Source organism: Plectropomus leopardus, chromosome 8 (assembly GCF_026936395.1).
Source record: "Plectropomus leopardus strain MGB_pleo_1.0 chromosome 8, ASM2693639v1, whole genome shotgun sequence".
Taxonomy (NCBI): Eukaryota; Metazoa; Chordata; class Actinopteri; order Perciformes; family Serranidae; genus Plectropomus; species Plectropomus leopardus.
In genome coordinates, this window is record NC_142183.1 from 28,993,348 (window position 1) to 29,009,757 (window position 16,410).

General features: G+C 38.7%; 3 protein-coding genes across 3 annotated transcripts; 2 read left to right on the top strand and 1 right to left on the bottom strand.

Moving 5' to 3' along the window:
* The first annotated feature begins 220 nt into the window (after window positions 1–220).
* Window positions 221–1,592, top strand: her5 (hairy-related 5). The gene is made up of 3 exons (XM_042492778.2): window positions 221–377; window positions 491–586; window positions 696–1,592. Exons 1-3 carry the CDS (start codon window positions 327–329, stop codon window positions 1,137–1,139), a joined length of 591 nt encoding a protein of 196 aa, XP_042348712.2. The 5' UTR covers window positions 221–326; the 3' UTR covers window positions 1,140–1,592.
* A 7,997-nt stretch (window positions 1,593–9,589) lies between these two features.
* On the bottom strand, window positions 9,590–12,489 carry pfdn6 (prefoldin subunit 6). The gene is made up of 4 exons (XM_042493585.2): window positions 12,290–12,489; window positions 12,004–12,074; window positions 11,771–11,895; window positions 9,590–9,878 (listed from the first exon to the last, which is right to left on the bottom strand). The coding sequence occupies exons 1-4, from the start codon at window positions 12,351–12,353 to the stop codon at window positions 9,758–9,760; spliced, it is 381 nt and encodes a 126-aa protein (XP_042349519.1). The 5' UTR covers window positions 12,354–12,489; the 3' UTR covers window positions 9,590–9,757.
* Window positions 12,490–13,441: 952 nt separating this feature from the next.
* mmgt1 (membrane magnesium transporter 1) lies at window positions 13,442–16,170 on the top strand. The gene is made up of 4 exons (XM_042493417.2): window positions 13,442–13,599; window positions 13,945–13,997; window positions 14,096–14,199; window positions 15,296–16,170. The coding sequence occupies exons 1-4, from the start codon at window positions 13,521–13,523 to the stop codon at window positions 15,450–15,452; spliced, it is 393 nt and encodes a 130-aa protein (XP_042349351.1). The 5' UTR covers window positions 13,442–13,520; the 3' UTR covers window positions 15,453–16,170.
* The last annotated feature ends 240 nt before the right edge of the window (window positions 16,171–16,410 follow it).

Sequence of the window (16,410 nt, forward strand, 5' to 3'; positions counted from 1 at the left end):
ATGATTTAGGTGAGTTTACCCTTTAACGGATTAAGAAACCATATTGTAACCATTTAAAAGCACATGGCACACTCCTTTTATTTCTGCTTTCTCTTTCAATTTTGCGTTAAGGAGAAAAGTAGCGAGGAGGATTAGATTTAAATAAACCCAAATGTTCTTCATTGTCAAGGCCGCGTGCTGCTCAATGATGGGGGCGTGTTACGCAGCGGGGGCGTGGCTATCTGCAGGGATATCAACAAGTTGCACTGAGGATAGAAACGTGCCATTTTCCGTTTTGGATTCACAAAGAGGACAAACTGACCGACAGACAAGAATCAACTTTCATTATGAAGGCTTTTTCTTCACCAGAGTCTCCCAGACAAAGGACTGTGAGAAGGGTAAGCTGCATTTTTACGCGCACATTTTCTAAATAAAAAAGACTTGTTAAATGTTATTCGGAGTTGTAATTATAATACCATTATTAATATTCATTATACTTTTCAATTCCAAGATCTCCAAGCCTCTGATGGAGAAACGCAGACGGGAGCGGATCAACAACAGCCTGGAGACATTACGACTTTTGATGCTGGATAATACCCACAATGAGGTACGCTCGTGCGCAATGCTGTAATTTTAGTTTGACAGTAATTCCTCATAAAATCTAAAGTACCAGACTGATTTAGAGAGTTAATCATTATCTCAATTTCTCAATTTAGAAACTGAAGAATCCCAAAGTGGAGAAGGCAGAAATCCTGGAGAGCGTGGTTCATTTCCTGAAGACTGAGAAGGAGGTGGAGAAGGGTCACCGTGTCATGAGGAGAGTCCTGTCCAGGGAGCAGAGACCGACCTCCGCGCGCCAACACAGTTACCACGACGGCATGAGGTCCTGTCTGCTCAGGGTCAGCCACTTCATAGCCAGCAAGAGCCAGGAGTCAGAGGGGGCCGGTGGTGGGGATGCAGTCCAGGCTGCGCTCCCAGAGCCCCAGACACACCCTTCATCCCCCGGGCACATGCACAGGGCACAGGCCGCTCTGCCTCACCACCAGCACGCCATGTCTCATCCATACCTCCCCCCGAGGACAGGCCTCCACTGCGACACCAGGGAGCTGATCTCCGCTGCGCACGTCACGGATCCAGTGTGGAGGCCCTGGCCGCAGTGACAGACTCGTTAACACAGATGTTTATTTTAGATGCCGGCAGGGTTATATGTAAAATATGTATGTTTTGTACAGCTTGGATTCTTTTGTACAGCTTGGATTCTTTTGTACAGCTTGGATTCTTTTGTACAGTGAAGTTATTTTCATTATAATTCCATGATGATTTTTGCTTTAGGATTTGCTGTTTTGCACGCTCAACTTTTTTTTACCTTAGTTATAATAAGGAGGTTTTTTAAGGCATCAGTGCCTCAGTTATTTTTTGTAACATAGAAACTTAAGTGTGTTTGTAGTTGCCGAGACGCGTGCGTGAAATGCGCTTTTGGCAACATCTTGAGCATGGTCCTATTCATTTTTTGCTTCACTCTGATGTTGTAAATATTAGAGACACGAATTGTTTTCATGATTGTGCTTGCTGAATTCTTTGTTTCCACCCCCAAATAAAGCACAATTTCCTGATCATTCCAAATCCTTCGAGTGGCCTATTCGGTGTATGAATAGCTTGTACTTGACTTGCCTTTACAGCTGCAGTTTTGAAGAGAAGAGGGACATCCACACGACAGTTAACACATACTTCATCCAACCTGGACAAGTTATGACACAGCGCAGTCTATTGACATGGAGATGGAGGATAGCCTGTTGCTTCTATGATCTTGAGTGCAGTTTTTTCAAATGTAGAGAGGCCATTCACACACTGTCCAGCAGGCAGACTGCTCCAGGTGTTGGAGCAGCCAATTTACAAAATCCACGTCCTAGTCCTCCCTGCATCCAGACCCAACCGAGTGCAACATGTAGCCTATAGTTCAAGGTTATGTTTCAGGTATGAATCGCAATGGAAACAGTTCTGACTATTTGGCACGCAGTGTTTGATCTTTAGTAAAATTGTAACACATGTAATATTCAAAACAAACCGTTTTATAAATAAAGTCCGCTCCATTTTGGCTGAGTTGAAATAATTGTTTAGTTTTATTTATTAACGCCTACTCAAATACTTCATGTGCAGATTTACGCAGTTGGTGTTGGAGGAGAAACAAACAGCAGCTGGTGATGGCACAGACCAAATGCGTAAAAAAAACTTGGGAAACATTAAAATCTTTCTAAACTAACCACAGAAAAACACACACGTGCTAGTCTTTTGTGTGTTTTGTTGTTGTTTTACACCGATGTGTCTAGGCTGCTGTCCGATTTTTCTGCTCTCATGAGGTTTTGTAGATCAAAGTCTGGATGCTGCAGCGTGTGGGCAGCGTGTTAATCGCCGCTGTCGTGTGTTTTTATCCATTTGAAAGACAAACGCTAAAAGCAACAATCTCCACCATCAACATATCAATACACACTTGAAAATCTCATTATTGTTCACCGTCGCGCTTTAAGTAGCCTCAGATGCCTCAAATCTCGCGTGCAGGCGGGCATCTCATCACAAAATTAGGTTTTATGTTTATTTTATTTTATTTATTTTATTTTATTAAGTTTTAAAATTTGATGAGGAAGATTTTTATGATTGGGGACTGCTGATATGATGAGGAAAGATGAGATTTACATTTATCATAGAAATAAAATAATATAAAACCTACAGTTAGGTAGCATACTTATATCTAAAAAAAATAAATGTGGAAAAAGTTCTTATGAGGATCAAGTTTTTAAAAAAAAATCTACTTTAATACTTTAACTTTAATACATATCCTGATTAATAATTACCATAACATAAAGGTGGATAACTAATTTGTTTCAACTAAGTTTTACACATTATCTAAAAGAAATTACTTAATTACTGTTTTTCTGAACTTATTTATATTTATTAACTACTCATAAATTAAAGTTATTCCAACACATTTTTTGTCAAATTATCTAAAAGGAATGTTATTTGTTCAATTCATAATTAATACTCTTTTGCTTCCTGTTTTCTTGGTGCCATATTATCTACAATAGACATTCATGTTTGTTTGCTAACAATTATGGCTAATTCTGGAGTATTGTGGCTGACATGGACTTGTTGCAATATTTTTTAAGTGACAAAATATTAAAAATGTCTTTAATGTTCTATGCTGGCACACAATAGCATAACTTATAACACCATTCAATTCAGAAAAATGTCTAATTTTGGCTTATTTCAGGTCCCATTTTACCCAAATGCATGAAGAACTTCTTTCTATTGTAGTGTGGAAATGTTTTGATTAAAAGTAAACACTTAATAAAATACACCATCCTACCATATTTTGTTGTTACCTATTGTTTTAGCTGCAGCACTCTTGTTATCAAAAAGAGAAAATCAACATGCTGCATGGCTTCCCTGACAAGTTTTGGGTCATGTTTTTTTGACTCTTTGCCCTGCCTTGTTATCTCAGAGCAAAAAAAAAAAAATGTTTCATGTAAAGCACATTTGTATGAACACCAATAAAATGCTTGGTCACTGACTGCTGATGTTTAAAGAGCCCAAGATGTACATTTATTTTCTGTAAATATTCCATTTGAATATACAAACTCTATTTTTTGAGATAATAGCCTGCATTTTATCCCCTTTAACCTAGCATCCTTTGACTTTTTAGTGGATACACACATTCTTTCAGAGCTTGTTTGAAAACATCCTTTAGCCTATCAAAGTAGGTGTTAGTCCCGCTGGGCTGATCTCAGGACAGGATGCGCTTTTGTGAGCTTTAAGCCTTAAACCCCCTGAAGAGAAAAGCCACAGGACTAAGTAAATCAATTAAAGTTGGAATCAGATTAGGGTTTCATCTGCAGGCATCTGTCTAAATGAAGATTAAATGGGTCTGGGGCTGAATGTATCAGGAGTGTAAAACAGATAAGGATTAGTCCAATGCAGATGGAGCAGTGTAATGGGACACTGATGATGAGACACCTAAGTTCCAGTGTTTTTATGTCTCCCTCTGCAACATTCAAATGGACATGCTTTCTGTTTGCAATTCTTATGATGATGAATTATCTTGCACCACGTATTCAGTTCTTTATAAGTCTAACACACACTCCTGTACTGAGTGTCCATCAGTGATAATAGCCTAAATATCAAGATTAAAATTAGACAAAACCTTTTTTCAACCACACAGATCATAAACCCAACAATGTAAAAACAACTCACTGCAATCGGTTATTAGCATAAAGCAGAACCTCACTACACCAGGTATCGTCAGAAAAACATACTTATAGTATCAAAAACAAAAGACCTCATTATACACAACCACATATATTGGGCAATGCCACAAGCGCTTTAAGCGCAGTTGGTTGGTTTTACACTTGGTGAACACAACACTGACAAATCTGTAAATTTAGAATTATTGTGTGTGAAACTTGAATTTTTTACTTGTTAATAATACTTTTTGGAGTAAGTTCACTCTAAAACTTAATTGGTTAGGTTAAAATGGATTGAATCATGTAATTAAGGATTGCAATCATAAGGATTTTTATTTATGTTTTTTGGAAAAATTAGCTTCATAGTTTTACAACAGTTATTTCATTTTAATATAATTTATTATAATTTATTTTATTTTATTTATTTATTTTGGTTTATGTGGTTTTCCCGGAGCACCCGGGAAAAACCACATGTAAAAATTATTATTATTATTATTGTCATTAATATTTTTTTAAAAACATGAAACATTTGCTTAATACTTTTTCAAAAGGTGGCAAACCGGAGCACCCGGGGAAAACCACATGAATTAATATTCTGATCACTATTTAAAAAAAAGAAAACATGAAACAACCGGATCACCCGGGGAAAACTGCACGACCAAAGTACACAATACAGGAACTCACTAACGCTCAGGACTGGAAACTAAACCCTCACCTATGAGGCTGGAGCGCTGACCAACAAGATGTTCTTGGGAGTTTAAGTCCTGCCCAACATTAAGTTAACCTGGCGGTAATCTGAATGGGAGGCAGGACTTGAACTCTCTATTGAACATGAACATGATTTGATATAAATGGGCCTGACCCTTCTTACCTGAAGGGGTCATTGAAGGGCTTCGACAAGACTCTGCCATAAGAGGCAAAGAACCCGCCGATGGCGCTGAGCTTTTTTGGTGGTTTCACCAGGAAATGTTTAAAAGCTCGAGCAATTAAGTCATCATCTCCTGTCTCCCCTGACTTAATTCTAACCAGCACCTTTTCTGCACTGCCCCAGGTTTGGCGAAGGTATGTGAAAACCGCCTTCTTGACAGTTTTACAATTGTCTGGGATGATTTCGAAATCTTCTCCCTCAACTTTGGCCCATATTTTATCAAACAGGCGTTCAGTGATGATATTTAGGTTTTCACATTCTGTCTTAACCTTTGCCTTCTTGAAGGTCCGCAAAACCAGCTTCTCAATGAGTACCCTGAGATATATTTGTTTTTCCTCTGTCCTGTCTTTTGTTTGTGCTTTGAATAAGTCCACAGGTGTTAAATATGGCACAGGTGTTGAATCCCGTAAAGGTTCATCATGTGTCTCCTCAGTGACTGTGACTGGAGATGTTGATGATACCGACTCATTGTCCTTTAAAGCCAGGGTCACATTATCACAATGGACGCCAGCCTGAGTGGTCATCCACCATCTCAGCAGTCCGAGGAAACACCGCACTTTGTCGTTAATATCTTCATCGATGTTTTTACGCAACGCGGACGTTGTCCTCCTAAATCGCTGTGGGACAATCTCTGTCCCTGTCAGGTAATTGTAGAGGAGATCACTTAGTTCTTTTGTGAATACGACGATGTTATCTTGGGAAACATCCTGCAGTCTTTGAAGCACAGCCAGCTCTTTTATCCCGCGTCGTGACTCACTGTCCTCTGGCAGAAGCAGAGAGACAACACCGTCAGCAAGAGACTGCGTTGACTCCATGCTTTCTACTTCGGTTGGGAAGAATTTGTTCTTCAACTTTCTTGCCAGGTGAAGTACAGAAAGTTTGGCAAAATGTCCGACAAAGAGGGTCTTTAACTTGCCCCTCACCTCTTCCGAAGACAGCTGGGACTTGGATTCCGGGCTTGCACTCTCTTCTATGGCCTCTGGGCTTGTACGCGCAACATCTTCTTTGGTGGTAATCATTATTGCAGTGATTTCACTTGCAATACTTTCACTCTCACTGGAGGAGTGAGATTGCAGCAGCTGACACTCTGGATCAAAAGTATCCAGAAAAGGTCCGGCGATAATGCTTAACTCACTCCTGATAATGGCCAAAGCAGCTTCAGATGTTTTAAAGCTGTTCACTAATCCTGTTGAGATGGTCTCAGGGGTCCCTTCCATGTCAGATCTCGTCTCTGTTTCGCAGTCTTCATCACTGTCTGCCACCTCAAGTTCTGACGTCTCTCTTGCGCTAGCGACAAGTATAACATTCCCCTGACTTTCTATTGGCCTTCGTGGACTAGGTGTGCACCGAACCTTCATCTTGCCCACGAAGGCTTTAATCATTGAGCAGGCATGGTTAACCATCGCATTTATTATGTGAGGTTGAGGTACATGCTCAATAGATCCAGGTGTTGAAATGTCCTTGCTAGCGCGGATGGCAGAGTTGACGCTAATGGCAACCTCATTGGAAATCAGGTTGCTGAGGTGTCCAGAGCTGATGTTATGGTCCTTGCCATTTACGTCCAGAACTTCAGCAAAAGTCTGAGAGATTGCGTTGCCCAGACTGGTTTGAACCTGCCACTCAGATATGGTTACATCCATGCATCTGAGATTTGCTAAGATGGATCTTGAAACTAATGATATAAGTTCCAAAATCACCTCTACCAGCATTACTTTAGTGGCATCATCAGCTCCACCTTCTTCTAGCAATGCCAACTGTTTCTTTGACACCCGTTCAAAGAAATTTTCAACTATAGGACGAATGTCCTCCACCCCAACCTGTAGAAAGTCCTCTCTCTGTGAGCTTTCCATTGTGTTAAAGTTGAGTGGTCCTGTATTGTGTTCTTTACCGATTATCTCTAATGATTCTTCGCAACTTCACGAACTCCTTGGGTACTTCAACGCGCCTGTGTCCTTCAGAAAAATGCCTGCAGTTTCCCTTCTGTCACCTGTATTTATAAGCTCTGGGAGGTGTCTTTATGATGTAATGTATGATGTAATATCAAAGAAATGACCTAACAAAGGAAAGAACGTCACGTCACGTCACGTCCTTTAATTCCATTCCATTAAAAAAAAAAAAACAAAAAAAAAACATGCCACATAGCAACGGTTGTTAGGCGCTGGAGTCACTTACAACACTGACTGTTCTTTCCTTGAAGAAGAACCTTTGTGTATTTCCAAAGATCTCTATTCTTATTTTCGGTGATATATTAAGAAAGGATTTATCAGGTCACGTTGACATATTTTTTGACTGCAACTCTGGAGTCTATACATAAAACAATCCAAAATCCAACGTCAAACAATCCCACTGTTTTGTTTTTGTCTGTGTTTTGTTTTGTCAAGGGAACCAAGGTGATGTTAGGTTGGCCAACAAATAAACGCCATCTGCGCAGCACTATTGGGTATCCACTAATTTGTTTTTTTCTGTATCCATTTGTAACTTGTATAATCTCTTCAAAATAAAAGTCCTCTGGGGGGTACAAATGCACACGTGCTACTCCTGCGCCGCTTTTGTAATCTACTCCTATGCTACCAGTGGCCGCGTGTCGACCAGTTTACAGCCTGCGTCTGGATATGATAAACCGCCGGACATTAAGGTGTTAATAGGTCTACTGCCACCCACGTGCCGAAGGTGACAGGCTCGTGCACGGAAACAGCCGTTTGTGACGCGGTGTTATTGTTGCCCATGTGTGAGAGGTGACAGGAGTTTATAACCCAAATTCAGTACATGCTATATAAAACGTTGTCATATGGTGATGCAACGGTAAACGAACATGATGCGCAAGTTAGCCTAAAGTTATATTACCGTCGTATATATTAATTCTTAGGCTAAATGTATCTGTTTAATTAGATTTCATGTAATATATTGTTGACTAGCACTCTGTTGTGTAATCTGCACAATTAGGGTTAAAAATGTCACCAAAACATCACGTAGTCTACTGTATTTATTATTAATATTATTGTTATTATTATTATCATTATTTTAGTCAGTTATTATTTTATTTTGCCTACTACTGGTGTATGCAAATGTAATTCCTTTACAACTTCTGCGGGTCAATAACAAAGTTTCAACAACCGTAAATGTTAAGTTAGAAAAATAAATCGCAGCTCCGAGTTGGCATTTACATTTTGTTAAGTTTTCTCTCCTAAGACCATAGAGGACTTTGTTGCTGATTATTCATGTTGCTTAAATCCTCCGCTGGTGGTGAACGACGGGAGAAAGCACCTTCATTTATGCGAACAATGCTGCACCGCTGTGCGGCGGCTCAGGGGCCACACATGTGCTCCAGAGGCCGTCAGCCCGCCCCTCTGATTACAGCGATCAGGAACACGCACACGGCCAGCCCGCTCTGCGGGGGAGCTATCGGATAAAACCTGAGAAACGGGAGCAAAATGGCTTGATTTCTTTAAAAACATGAAACGAAGGCAACGAGCAACTTCACAAGCAATGGCCCAAAAAAAGTTTCAAAAAGTTACACAACAATTTCCTTTAAAACTAAGTACATTGCTTCTCTTATAGCTGGGCGATTAATACTTTTTAAGTGGAAGGAGAAATTTCCCCCAACCTTTAAGATGTGGGTCAATGACCTTCTACACCATCTGATACTAGAGAAGATTCGTTACTCTACAAGAGGATGTATTCAAGAATTTCATGCTACATGGAAATCATTTTTAAGTTATATAGAGAAAAAAGATGTCATTAATATTGGTGTTCTATATGAATGATCCTGTATTATGTATAATTTGAAACCCATAAGGACCGCTTTCAATCACTACTTGTTTACTACGCTATTTTATTTTAATTAACCCATTAATTATTATTTTCTTATTTTTTATTCTTATTTATTTATTTTTCTATTACTATTTTTGTTATTATTCTAACTGTGTCACTTTTATTTATTTGTATAAAATATGCACGATATGTACGTGATGCATGTAATACATGGTGGTTGTATCCAAACTCAATCAATGCCAGGTTGTCAAATGGTACAGTAATACTGTTGCAGGGATGGGGGTAAAAATAAAAAGACTTGGAGCAAAAAAAAAAAAAAAACTAAGTACAAATAATAAAAAAGTTAAAATAAAGAAAATGCTGAAATACTTTTTAATCAAAATTATTAATATTGTTTTGAAGACATTTTTCCCCTTTTGGGGATAATATCTAAAACTCTCTCCACAGCTATTTTTAGGTCATTTTCTCATCACCTTCTACTTTATGTTTTTCAATTTTTACAGACATTTCTTAACAAGTTGCTCATTGCCCTTTTCCCATGTTTTCAGACCTCTGGTCCCAGAGGCTTAAATGCTTTTGACAGTTGTCTGAACGCAGCACAAAAAACAGAATTTTGCTCAGAAGGATTAAAGACAAACCGCTCAGAAAAGTAAAACTAAATGAAAAATGTGAAGCCTTTCATGGAAAAACATGTTTATTAGTAACAAGGGAAAAGTCACTGTGATAACAAATTAATGACAACATACAAGCAGAATTTTCTCATCCTCATGTCAAAGGTTTACATTATGTCGTCCTGCTTTTATCAGTGTATTTGCGTACGTGAGCATGCAGCTGGATCACTTGGTCAGACTTTGCCAACAGCCAGGCCCTGAGCTCTCTGAAACTCCTGCTGTAAACTGGACAAGACTTCTCGATGCTGTTCAGATTTCTTTTCCATGTCTTTCAGGAGTGTCTCATACCTTTGACTGGAAACATGACACACAAAAAACAGCAAAAATGTCAGATCAATTTCTACAAAGTGGAATAAATACCAGAATAAAATGAGTTTGATCAGGATTTGTGCACGTTTGCATTCACACTATTTTTTTATTACCATTACTGATAATTCTATTTTAAGTGACGACACTTTGACTCTTTCCCCCCTAAAAAAAAAATTAAGGGATATATCAATAATATGACAGTATTAATGGCACAAGGATCTACAACCCCAAAAGTGATCATAAAGTTGATATAGCACCATGATATCTGTAGCCAGGATGTTACAGATCATAGTCTATGCACCACAACTCTTTGCTGCCCTCTACATGTGACTGATCATGGTAAGACATTTGCACCAACATCCACACTGAGCTAGGTTTAAGTAGGTATGTGCCTACTTGTGCAAAGAATTTCCAGAAAGTGCTGAAATTGCCCAGGTGCCTATAAGGCTGTATATATGTGGACAGTGAGTGGCTGTGTATATATATATATAAAGTCATGCTATTTTCTTTTTTATCAAAAGGAGTTACTGTTTAGAAATGAAAATTGATATGGCTTTCAGTTTCTGCAAGGTTTTACTTTTTAGGGAAGTTCCATTATTATTAAAACCATTGTTATAATACAAAAGCTGGAATGTTTATCCATGAAAATAATTAATTAACCATCAGACATTTTTAACAGCTAATAAAGCGTGAATACCACTGAGGTAAGAAAAGCTGGCTCTGTGGTCGGCACAGAGCTGGACTCGATCACATCAGTGGCAGAAAGAAAGACTCTCAGCAAACCGCTCTGCATCATGGACAATGCCCACCACCCTCTGCACGGCATCATCATCAGGCAGAGGAGTGTCTTCAGTGACAGGCTGCTGTCCCTGTCCTGCTCCACTGACAGGCTGAGGAAGTCGTTTGTCCCACAGGCCTCTTCAATTCCTCCTCACACAGATAAACACTGTTTGCACTGTTGCACTGTTTTTACTGGTATTGCACTGTTTTTATTGTTATTGTTGTTTTATATCTTGTGTTTTTGCATATTCTGCATCTCTCTTTTTCTCTGTATATATTGCTTATATATTTATTGGTCTATATTCTATTCTGTATGTTTAATATGCTGCTGGTTACTTAAATTTCCCTCGGGATCAATAAAGTACCTAGCTATCTATCTATCTATCTATCGAGTACATCACTCCATGACAGTCAAGTTAGGGGTTTTTGCTTTAACACATTATGGACGACTTGCAAAACATCTTATCAGATTATAGGTAAACATATTAACATCAATTCAATTTCCACATGAACCCAAAAACCCACCAGCGGGTTTGAGAGGCATGTTTTTTCACTACATTTCCTAAATAAAACATGTACTTTTACTCCACTATATTTCCCTTCAACACGTTATTTACTGCAGGATAGTGAAAGAAAGAGGAACGGATACAGGGATGACTGAAGGGACGGGAGGGAAGGAAAAACTAGATTTTGTTCTTTAAATCCTTCAAGACCTCATTTTTCTTCAGATTTATTGTACACTCTATCTTTAACGTGGTATATGTTACAAAGAAATACATTTCATAATTCTAAAAATTCCAACCTCTTACTTTTTTTTTAAATTAACAGCATTTACTGATACTTATAATACTTAATTACCATTATGATCACAAAATTATACTTTTGATGATTAAGTACATCAAATATCAGATGCTTTAACACTTTTACTCAATTCTAACAGATGACTTTAAGATCTACCAAACTCACTTTCTAGTAAGATATCTGTGCTCGAGTATGGCTTCAGGTACTTCATCCACCACTGTTGTGCTCAAATCTATATAAGATGGTGTGCTACTGGCTTTACCAGAATAACATGTAGCACTGCTGTTCAGACTCACATCTCTCCGTTGATGTACTCCAGCCTTTTCGTGACTGTAGATTTGGCCTCATCCAGGTCTTGCTTCACTAATACTGGGCCAATGAGCTTATAAACTATGTTTGTGCTGTCCAGCAGATCGAGCTCCTGTAGAGTGAGAGAGATCATACATTTAATACAGCGATCCACACGATTATCAGGTTGACACCTGCCAGGGAAAATGCTTTTAAATGAAACTGAGCTGTAAATTGTTACCTCCTTGACAATGTTGTTCTCTGTTAGCTGCGTCTCCAGCTTCTGTCTGGCTGCCATGCTCTTGCTAACATCTAAACAACACACAGGCGTTAGTCAGTGGGCGTATTAATCTGTATTTTTGTAAACAGTGTGATGACGGCATTGTTGCAACCGTAGTCTAAACGTAAAGAAAACATTTGACGAGTTAACTGAACGTACAGCTAGCTGTCCTAATATGGTCAGTTAACGTTAGCTCGCCCCGACATGGCACGATATGAGAAAGCATGCTCTGCTAGCTGCCACCCACCTTTCTGCATCTGTGTGTATTTTTCTAATTCCGCTTTTAACTTCTTTTGAATGGCCTCCGCCATGTTTTCGGTGGGGAAAAAAGTGCTAGAGAGTGAGAATATGTCAAAGAGACACCGTTATGTCGCTAAATGTAGTGAGAGCTGAAGCTCAGCGTTAGCTAACAGGAAAGGGCTGCGGCTAGAGCGGAGGTTAGCTTATTCTTTCAAAGTAAGAGCTCTGACTAATTTAGGGCTGTATTCATGACAAATAAATTCGAAAAAATTACAATGACATTTTGATGAGCATGTTAAAACCACATCACAGTGTGTATGTTTAAAAATCATGTAATTATTTGATTCATTTTAAAATATATTTTGGTTGATTTTATAGAACTTAGCTAAGGACCATGTAAAATGAGAAGATTATATCTATATATAATCATTATTATTTAATAAATGTATAATTGTGAATCTACCAGTGTTTAAAGGTTTGTTGGATATATTAGGTGTAGAATTTTGACACCACCTCCGTTCGCATAAATAACAAACAGTCCCGTAGTGATATTTTTCTTTATAACAATTACATTTTGATAAGCAAATAAAAAAACAATTCACAGTGTATATATTTAAAATTGTGTAATAATATGATTAATTTTAAAATATATTTTTCGTTGATTTTGTAGAGCTTAGCTAGGAACCATGAAAAATGAGAAGATTACATATTATTATTATTATTATTATTATTATTATTATTATTATTAAATACATGTAAAATTGTGAATGTGCCAGTGTTTAAAGGTTTGTTGGATATGTTAGGTGTATAATTTTGACACTGCATAAACAATAAACAGCCCCTAAGTGATATTATTATTTTTTTTATAACAATTACATTTTGATAAGCAAATAAAAAAAAAACTATTCACACTGTATATATTTAAAAATCGTGTAATTATATGATTAATTTTAAAATATATTTTTCGTTGATTTTATAGAGCTTAGCTAGGAACCATGAAAAATGAGATTATATAATAATAATAATTATTATTATTATTAAATACATGTAAAATTGTGAATGTGCCAGTGTTTAAAGGTTTGTTGGATATGTTAGGTGTATAATTTTGACACCACCTCCGCGCTCATAAATAACAAACAGTCCCTTAGTGATATAATTTTTTTACCCTGTCATGGTTGCGGCTGTTTTACGACACTGTTTTACGACACTGCACACAGTTCCTCATCGCCCTGATCAAGATGGCTTCGTCGTTTTGGAAAGGTGTTGTCGGCGTCGGACTTTTTGCCTTAGCCCACGCAGCTTTCTCAGCAGCGCAACGTGAGTTTCATTGCGGGGAGCGGAAACGCGGCCCTCGGTCTCCGTGTTTGTGTCGGGAGCGCTCCGCTGTCACCGGGCAGAGTGATAAAACAGCCGGCCGGGCCTGTCGGGCTAGCAGCGAGCTAACGTGAGGCTAGCGCAGCTTAGCCCCGCTCACAGTCACTGTCAGAGGAGACACACTGACATCTTTATCTGCCGCTAATGTGCAGAAAATACGTATTTAGTTTGGTGCAGTGCTGCTTATTAAAGACGTGCTCTTGTTTATCGATACTTCTTAGCTGGTAGCTTTGCCGCAGTTTAATAGTGTTTATGTAAATATGTGACTAATGTGTATTTCTCCATCAGATCGATCATACATGAGACTCACAGAGAAGGAAAACGAGACGCTACCAATTGATGTGAGTGACTTTCATCTCAGTGCCGTCAATTTCTAATTTCACAACTAACCTCCCTCAGTGTGTGTGCGCTGTCTTCATAATCGTGTCTGTTTCCGCAGATTGTATTACAGACCTTACTATCGTTTGTGATGACCTGTTATGGTATTGTCCACATCGCTGGAGAGTTCAAAGACATGGACGCCTCCTCAGAGCTCAAAAACAAGTAAGCTGGCTTTCTCCCTTGACAGTGTGCCAGTGAGATTTCTCTGCCACAGGGGGATCGTGCTCACCACCTCAGCTGCATTTATACAAACCTGACTGTGAATCAGTCCCCGCAGAGACTCCCTGAGCTGATGTTTTGTTGTTTGTGGCTGATAGGCTGTGTAGGCAAGATGCAAATTCCCTATGAGTGTTTTTTTTACATTTTCAACCACAATGTCAACATATGTTACTCGATAGTTGAAATACAGACTTTATCACCCTTTTCTGTCTGCCAAAATCCAAACATGATTTTTCACGTGTCCCATGCAAAAGCATTGTAAGGAAGATTTTAGGAAAAAGATTGTAGAGCAAGCAAAATTATTTTGACTCCCTGAAGCTGATTTATGTGTATTATGTGAGTGATAATAACTGCATCACCACGTGGTGTGGTGGTGGTTCAGTCTCTCTGCCTATCATGAGTCCAACTGCAGGAATTTGACTGGAAAAAAAAGCAAAGGCTTGTTATTTTTTTTTATTCAATGAAATGTTAGGATAAATAAATGTCAGTGTTTTCAAATGACTTTCTTAGTCCACTTAACAGTCAGAAAATGTTCAGTATACAATTTTACATATCAAAATTTGTATTCTTCTCTCTTGAAGCTGGAACCAAGAAGAGTTTGGCATTTTTCGTTGTCAAAATTGTTTAGCAAGTATTTTAACACTGGATAATCTACACTCTTTTCTGTCTAGAACGGTGTTAAATCCTTTATATTCATCCAAATAAAGCTCCGGTGATTAGTCAAAAAAAAAGGTTAGAGTAATCTGTGTGGAAAAAAAATATATAAATATTTCCTGGTGACGTAATTTTTAACCAAGGACACACGTGGGCACGATTACAAGATGATTACGGCAGTGTGATTTTGAGTCGGTGTTTGTTGATTCCAAAAAGTTTAATTCCTTTGCTCACTGCACTGAATTAAACTTTTATAATGTGACCTGCCATTTATGTGTGATCCTAAACGACATTTTTGTCCAACGCGCAGACATTTCTCTTTAAAAGCAGCATTTGTGCAGTGCCAGTCTTCTAAAAACGTTCTCCATCCTTTTTTCCTCCCCAGAACATTTGATACACTGAGGAACCACCCATCCTTCTACCTGTTCAATCACCGAGGTCGCGTGCTGTTCCGCACGCCGGCGGAGGAGCCCTCCTCTGTACGCAACCAGCAAGCTCTTCCCAACCCCTTACGGCTACGCAAGCTGGAGCATTTGCACTGAGACTGGCCTTTCCTGCCTGTAACATCATCATCATCATCAGATAAGATTTGTTTTTGTTTAGACAGAGGAGGCAAAGTGAGAATTCACCTCCCTCGACTTTAATTTGTATTTGTACATAAACTAATATGCTGTCCAAAACATGCATCTCTGTCCATAACAGTGGTCACCACCATACTCAACACTGACTGTGCCAACCCTTCAATTTTTTCAAGCAGACTTGTTTGTATATACAGTGTGTAATCGCTTTGGAGTCTTAAGATGCAGAGACATCTGCCCTTCGTGTCCCTTCTGAACTGAAGTGGGACATCGCTGTCCTTTGTATATCCTTTGTATGAGGGGCATAAAACCGCCTGTTTCGTTACTGTTTCCACCACACATCAGTCTTCAACTGTCTGGGAAGAATTCTGTGAGCTGAAATGAGTTTTGTGTGTATGACCCGAGATGCTCTTATTTACTTGATGATTTCCCGGAAGCATAAAAGCTCATCTGTACTTCCTGTATGCATTAAAGAGGTTTATGCCACAGGAAATCAACTCGATATGAGACGCGAGAGCAGAGAAACCTAAGGCAGCCGTTCCACTGATACTGTGAAACGCTTGAGGCGAACCTGAAAGCAATGGTACATTCATTTGGGTGAAGTTTGTTTTTTTTCCTTCATTTTACATTTTGTTAAGATTCAACAGATGTTTTTAATTTAATAAAAGGCATACTGATTTTACGAGGTGTCAGAATCTATTCTTTTGACTCATATCTCATATTCAGAGGCTGAATTGTTGCTTGTGACAGACATAATGGGACAAAATTTTCTACTGCAAGCTGTAGGGGCTTTAAAAGACAAAAAAACTGCGCTATACTGTCTTACAGAGTAACATCCTTTTGTGTGAGGGAGAGAAAGTTCTTAAAGTAACAGTGGGAATGCAGAGATGTGCCTGTGACCTTGTTGTTGGGCTGCTGCATC